The sequence below is a fragment of the Alosa pseudoharengus genome, unplaced genomic scaffold, assembly GCF_046254945.1.
Source record: "Alosa pseudoharengus isolate Yale_2024_CS ecotype anadromous, Long Island Sound unplaced genomic scaffold, YU_APseudo_1.1 YU_APseudo_1.1_scf_22, whole genome shotgun sequence".
NCBI lineage: Eukaryota > Metazoa > Chordata > Actinopteri > Clupeiformes > Clupeidae > Alosa > Alosa pseudoharengus.
Window position 1 is genome coordinate 18,874,222 of NW_027468680.1, and position 7,500 is coordinate 18,881,721.

At 46.4% G+C, this 7,500-nt stretch overlaps 1 protein-coding gene across 5 annotated transcripts in view; it reads right to left on the reverse strand.

Moving 5' to 3' along the window:
• The window catches only part of syne1b (spectrin repeat containing, nuclear envelope 1b), a 107,144-nt gene that overhangs the window by 17,884 nt on the left and 81,760 nt on the right, over positions 1 to 7,500 (reverse strand). For all 5 annotated transcript variants that reach the window (XM_076299214.1, XM_076299213.1, XM_076299212.1 and 2 more), the window contains 12 exons: positions 7,010 to 7,143; positions 6,559 to 6,763; positions 5,999 to 6,181; positions 5,521 to 5,667; positions 5,130 to 5,284; positions 4,646 to 4,793; positions 4,291 to 4,385; positions 3,578 to 3,806; positions 2,766 to 2,960; positions 1,991 to 2,116; positions 1,375 to 1,530; positions 1 to 22 (listed from right to left, as the gene is read on the reverse strand). The exon at positions 1 to 22 is cut by the window's left edge and continues 137 nt beyond it. In XM_076299214.1, coding sequence (XP_076155329.1) covers positions 1 to 22; positions 1,375 to 1,530; positions 1,991 to 2,116; positions 2,766 to 2,960; positions 3,578 to 3,806; positions 4,291 to 4,385; positions 4,646 to 4,793; positions 5,130 to 5,284; positions 5,521 to 5,667; positions 5,999 to 6,181; positions 6,559 to 6,763; positions 7,010 to 7,143 — 1,795 coding nt within the window. The remainder of the gene's footprint in view (positions 23 to 1,374; positions 1,531 to 1,990; positions 2,117 to 2,765; positions 2,961 to 3,577; positions 3,807 to 4,290; positions 4,386 to 4,645; positions 4,794 to 5,129; positions 5,285 to 5,520; positions 5,668 to 5,998; positions 6,182 to 6,558; positions 6,764 to 7,009; positions 7,144 to 7,500) is intronic.

Consider the following 7,500-nt stretch of genomic DNA (forward strand, 5'->3'; position numbering starts at 1 on the left):
CTTGCTGCCTGCGCAGGGAGAGCTGCACACACACACACACACACACACACACACAGAGACAGTGATCACTTAGTTTAAAGGTATAGTCAAAGGGCAAAATGAAGACAAACTGAGTAAGTCAGATAACACATCAGATTTGCTCTTTCATTTTTCAATTTTTTAAATGTTTTCATGCCACTTTTGAATTAGGCCTTTTTAGGTGAATCTGTGAGTTGAAGCACAACTGTTTAAAGATCCTTGATTAATACATTTTACACTGCACTCAGGTACCAAACAAGCATATGTTCCACCATAAGTTCAAAACAATCATCAAGAATATCACTACCCATTTCAATCTGGCATCAAGCCAGAAAAAAAGTAATCACTTTTAACAAGTTAAGCAGAAAAAGACACAAGCACACATAAAAAAGCCAATCAAGAAGTGACTTTTTTCCGGAGCAACACATCTGCCACTAAAACAGGAAATAAGAGTCTCAGTGCCTGCATATGAACATATATTCTCGTATGCATGTGTGCGACGCATTACTTCTGCCAACATAACTCTCAGGACACATCTCACACATTCACACTGAATGTGTGAGATGTGCAATCAATATGCAGCGCTGTTGTCAATCAATCTGCCAGAACTGCTCAGCAGGATTCAGGAACTGAAGGAAAACAGCAACTTTGAATCCTGAAACCATTTAGTTTTAATTGTAACATTTAGTTGTAATTGTTTTAAACGTTATTGAGAACAGGTATAACATGCAATACACATCAAACAAACATCCTGAGCTCTACAGTGTGAGCATTACTAAAGATCATACTGCCCAACGAAGCACTGCAACTATGACAGTCAACATCCTTCCTGTGGTCTGTGCTTTCAACAGATAGAGCACACGCGTTTCGAATCTACAGATTTTCATCTTCCCCTATACTATCTGAGCAGCCCCAATCACATAACATGGTTTTCTGTCCCCGGATGCCGGAGAACAGAAACCTCTGTCTGGTAAGGTCTGGTCTGGTAAGGCGCTGGTATGCTTTGAGTCATCAGCGCTCGAACAGAAAGTCAAATCACTAACTCATACGCTCTGTTCTCACCTAATAGCCACAAGATGACCACTTGACAAACTCTTGTGAAGTAGGAAAAGCATGGATGTTCTATTCAAGGTGTGTATGCTTGTATGCATGTGTCAGTGTGTGAGTGTGTATGTCTCTGTGTGTGTGTGTGTGTGTGTAAGTGTGTATGTCTCTCTGTGTGTGTGTGCGTGTGTGTGTGTGTGTGTGTGTGAGTGTGTGTGTATGTCTGTGTGTGTGTGTGTATGTCTGTGTGTGTGTGTGTGTGTATGTCTGTGTGTGTGTGTGTATGTCTGTGTGTATGTGTGTGTGTGCTACCTGGTGGCAGGTCTCTTCCCACTGGCGCTGCAGCAGCTCGGTGCGCTCCTTGAGCACGCTCAGATCGTCTGCACTGATGCAGCTGCCCAGAGACTCTCTCAGATGTGTCAGCTGGCCAAGCTCCTCCCGCCAGCCCTCAGCCCCGCCCTCCAGCTCCTGAGCACGAGCACAACAGGCCAATCAGCAATGCTACACTACCACCGTCTACATTTACAACGTAGGCAATTCATTTACAATAAACAACATTTACACAAAACTTCAGACTTCAATTTGACTGTCAAGCTAGCTTGAAGGGAAACAAAACTTCACACAATAGTTTAGACTATATTAGACTACTAATAATTTACTGCCATGCCAAAATATTGTTTGTGTTGCCAAAGCATTAAACAGTAATCTATTGACAACAAGTTCACATCTATCCTGCACATGCGCATACAGGTGGATGGATTGAACAATAGACAAGTTGGGTATAGCTCTATTGAATTCAGTGCCCAAACTTTGGTATTGAATATATTGAGTAGTAGCAGTAGTGGTAGTAATGTGCAGTGGGTTCTTTGGTATTGAATATAATGAGTAGTAGCAGTAGTGGTTGTCCTGTGCAGTGGGTTCTGGGTACCTTGCATCGGATCTGCTCTGTCTGCAGTTCATCCTGGTGGTCTGGCAGTGGATGGGCAAGCTGTCGCTTAAATGCCCTCAACTTCTCCAAGGAGCCTCCAATGCCCTTCTCACAGCGCTCCCAGTCCTGTCCCAGGAACACACACACACACACACACACACACACACACACACACACACACACACACACCATATGGGTCAGTAATAATGCCATGTCATTGTTTATAAATGGACACATCTCTAGTGCCTTGTCCTACTTTACTGATGCTATTTATCATCTTTATCAGGGACATTTTCCACAAAAGGGGCCAACAGACTGCATTACAGCAAGGACATTGCACTCCTTACATTAACGCCTACAAGCTTGGAAGAAAACTGACTGAAAACTGATTCAAAGTCATTCCTAATGTTTTGCAAGGATATGTATTTTCTAACTGTTGAGTGTTGCAGCTCAGATATATTGTGGCATTATATTATTTTCAGTGAAATAATATACTACAGCACTGGTCATGTTCTTGTGTGAGGCATACCACAGTCCTCTAAAACAGTCTTTAAGTAAGGTGTATGTAAAAGTGTAGAAAGGCGGACTCAAATAAACACATACATGTTTATAGATATTATTCAATAGAATCAAATAAGGTTTTAAGAAAGCCTACTAAATACCTAAACTACCTAAAAGTATTAACTAACATATTAATTAACAATGTACAAATTAACATATTGCCCTAAGCATGTTCCTCCAGCTGCAAAGAATAGTGGTGAGGTGTGTTGTGTACCCGCAGCAGTGTGGCCAACTCCCTCCTCTGCTCCTCCAGCTGCTGCTGGGCCTGTCTCCAGCGGGCCTGGATGCTCACTAGCTCCTCCTGCAGGCTGGTCTCGGCCTGGCGGTCTGCAGACAGCAGCAGCTGCCGCCCGGCCTCCACCGTCAGGATGTAGCTGCCCTGTTGTCTATGGAGCACCTTCTCCTTCAGCTGGAGATCAAAACAAACACACAAACACATTCAAATATACTCAACAAGGGTTGAGTGAGAAAGCATTTGTTTTCATAGGATGTGTGTGTGTGTGTGTGTGTGTGTGTGTGTGTGTGTGTGTGTGTGTGTGTGTGTGTGTGCGTGTGTGCGTGTGTGTGTGGTACCTGAAGTTTTTTGTGGTAAGGGCTGAGGACTGTGTGCATGTACCTGCCACTGTACGTCTCTGTTAAGGGTCATTCACACCAAGAACGATAACTATAACCATAACTATAACCATAACGATAAAAGCGTTCACACTAAACAACGATAAACAAAGTCTCTCCTTGTGTTAATGAATGTGACTGTGAGTAAAATTTGATGGGTTCTGATTGGCTATTGTCAAAATCGCTCTGAAAGTGATCCCCAACGATATCGTTCTTCATGTCGTTATCATTATAGTTTATGTGTGAACGTCGTCATTCATATTAACGAGAACGATATTTATTTATAGTTATAGTTATCGTTATCGTTCTTGGTGTGAATGGGCCTTTAGTGTACATATTTCTGTATGTAGGCATTAAAGTGTGTGTGTGTGTGTCAGTGTGTGGTGGGGGGTATATGCGCCCATGCTCGTGTACCTGCACGGAGTCCAGCATGACGCGGGCCTGCTGTAGGGGGATGGGCTGTTTGGGGGCGGTGGGCGCGTGGGCCACCTCCAGAAGCCAGCGGCGCAGCTTCTCGGCCAGCTGCCTGAAGCGTTGCCACTGGCGCAGCTGACTGTCGATGATCCCCCTCCGCTGCTGAGCGCGACGCACCACCGCCTGCCACTGGTTACTCAGCAGGGCCAGCTTCAGACTGAACTCATCACTGCAGAGAGAGAGAGAGATAGGGGGAGAGAGGGGAGGGGGAAAGAGAGAGAGAGAGAGAAAGAGAGGGAGAGAGAGGAATAGAGGGATAGAAAGAAACAGGGAGAGAGAGGGAGGGAAAAATTGATAGATAAAGAATAAAAAAGAGAGAAATGCAAAGGGAAAAGAGAAAGGAAGAAGGGATGGTGAAAATGTGTTAATGGCTCCAGTAGAGCTGAATGTAATGCTCTAACTGTGTGTTAATGGCTCCAGTAGAGCCGAATGTAATGCTCTAACTGTGTGTTAATGGCTCCAGTAGAGCCGAATGTAATGCTCTAACTGTGTGTTAATGGCTCCAGTAGAGCCGAATGTAATGCTCTAACTGTGTGTTAATGGCTCCAGTAGAGCTGAATGTAATGCTCTAACTGTGTGTTAATGGCTCCAGTAGAGCTGAATGTAATGCTCTAGCTGTAATGACTCCATAATGCAGAGCCGTGTCCTCTCACCGGTCCTCCACCTGGCCCTGGTCCAGCAGCTTCTGGCCGTCACTGATGATGGAGTGCAGGATCTGCTGCCGACTAAACATCTCTGCCTGGAACAGCTACACACATGTACACACACACACACAGACACACTGTTTATTTGTCAAGTATAGGGCAAGTTACTCACTAGTAGTGTGCAATAATGCTTGATCAGGCTATAGGTCATTTGTAACAGATGAGGGTCATAGGTAACAGATAAGGGGGCTATACCATTTTATCAGGTTGAATATTGGGTGAGTGACTGTGTGTAATAGTGCATTAGTGTGACCCCGGAGTGTGAATAAGGATGAGGTGGAGGTTTGGAGGGTGGGTGTCGGACCTCGTGGGCTCTCTGCTGCTCCAGCAGACTCTGGTTGTTCCCCGAGATCTCCACGGCCAGCTTCTCCTCCGTCTGCACCAGGAACTCCATCCACGCCTCACACTTCTCCAGGAAGGTCTGCTGCTGCAGCAGGAAGGCCTGCAACTTACTGAAGGACAAGCACACAAAAGCACACACACACAAGCACACACACACACAAACACACACACACACACACACACGCAAACGCAAACGAAACATTCAGTGCTAGCTAATTATGCAGTATACAAATATGCATTCCGTTATATGTCTTTATGATCATTTGGCACCAGCAGTGTTGTAGAGGTGGTACGCACTTGAGGTACATAATTGAATCTCTTTTTAAGTTCAGTTGTCTCAGGGCCTGAATGCATGTGTTTCGATTGTGCAACCAAAGTGTGAGTATTGGCTGTGTGTGTGTGTGTGTGTGTGTGTGTGTGTGTGTGTGTGTGTGTGTGTGCAGTACCTGAATCTCTCTGTGGTGAGTGCGGACGAGGAGGCCCAGCTCCGGTTGAGGCTCTGCAGGCGTTTGATCTCGGAGTCGCTGAGGGGCAGCCGGTAGCCCAGCTCATTCACCTGCTCCAGCTCATGGGCCAGGCTGCTGAACCGCAGCATCTGCCCCTGTGCAACAGACACACACACACACACACACACACACACACACACACACATAATGTCTTTCCAACCTTTACTAAAAATAAGACAACATCTTAGCATCTCACTAATGGTTTTTGGTGGTGTACTGTATATTTACTAAAGTCTTAAGGCCTGTCTGACAGGCCAGGGCAGGCCAGTCTGCCAGGTCTGGGGCGGCTGCCGCTGTGCTTATTGGAGGGCTTAATGTAACGAGGCCTTACCTTGAGCTCTTCCATGCGGCCCTGGATGAGTGACTGGTCAGAGGAGCCCGTGGGGTCCTGCCCGTTCAGCGCGTCCTCCGCCTCCTTCATCCAGCTGTCCAGTGAGGCCAGCTGCTCCTTAAACAGCTCGTAGTCCTGCACGCCCGTCTGAGGCAGGAGGAACCAGAGGAAACGGAGGACAGAGGAAGACAAATACAAACACAAAGCACATGTCAGAATATTCCTCCCTATTAGCATTAGCATATGTTATAATGCTCCTACGATCTGTCAGCAAAACACAGAGATCATTTGACCTTTAACTCAAACTAAAACTAGCAATGGTTCACACACTGGTGCCTGTCTTTATCATAGCTTATCTCTCTTACATACACACACACACACACACACACACACACACACACACACACACATAGAGACTGCAGCAGCCGCTACTGCTCAGCCAGCTGCTCTTCCAACTCCTGCAAACACACACACACACCTGCAGGATGCTCTGCTGTCTGCTGAGGCTCTGTTCCAGGCGGCTGAGTCTCTGCGTGAGCATCAGCTGGTCGGACTGGATGGCGCCGGCCGCGGACGTGTCCACCTGCTGCTTCAGCTGCTCCGCCACCTCCTGCAGCTGCTGCAGTGACGCCTGGACCTGCGCAAGCTCCTCCAGCAGCTCCTGCACACATCAGGAAACACACACACACACACACACACACACACACACACACACACACACAGGCAGTGCAAGTTATGGAATAGGTCTGTCATGTCAGCACAAAAGACATCCTCTTCACATACAATATGCAAATATGATACGTAAGATATAAAATAATATCCCTAACATACAAATCTCTCTAAACCTCACTTAGTCAACATTTCAATCACACACAGTAAATAAGAGTGAGCACTCCATCATATGCTAATAATCCATGTCTTGTATTACTTGACTTGTCCATCTAATGTCAAACAGAAACAGACATGGCAATATGCTGATATGCTACATCATTTCATAAACATTAGGAGCATATTAAACATTGACTGCTGTAAACTCACGCTGCACTGGTGGATGTTGGCCGACACCTCCTCCTCGGGCATCTCTTTGGCACTGGCTGCCTTGAGCAGCACATCTGCCCGCTCCTCCAGCCCCTGCACGCTGGCGCCGCCCTGGCGATGGAGCTGCTTATAGCTCTGCCACTGCTGCAGCAGGGCCTTACTGCAGCCCAGAGCCTCAGTCAGCTCCTCCAACAGGCTGGCCCACCTGAGACACACGCACACACACACACACACACACACACACACACACACACACACACACACACACACACACACACACACACACACACATAATAATACATAGTACTTAATCAAATGCATTCATACTCTGTCAATTCAATTTCTTGATGTATATGTGATATAAATAAAGCTTATTTCCATGTAAATAAGGTAAATAGGAGTTTAAACATGCAAATGAATGTAGAGAGAAATAGAGAAGTGGAGGCCTCACTTGGCATTGGTGTCATTGAGGTTCTGGGTGAGTGAGTCACACACAGAGGGGTGGCACTCTTTCAGCAGCTGCTGGGTGATGGAGGCAAATCGTTGCAGACTGCTCTCCTGAGTCTTCAGCTGCTCCTGTAGACTCTGCTCTCACACACACACACACACACACACACACACACACACACACACGCGCACACACACACACACACACACACACACACACACACACACACACACAAACATACGCACACACACACACAGACACACGCACACACACACACACACACATGCATACACGAACACACACACACACACACACGATAGCATTAATAGTGAAGTGGTTCACTGATTCCCATATGTGGCAATCCATCTGACATATGGAATATGTCATAACAATATGTCATGACAATAACATGTGAGCCTTGGCATTTAACACCACTACAACTGACCAGCTGCTGCTCACATGCTCGGCCTCTCCCCCACAGAGCTCATGGCTGC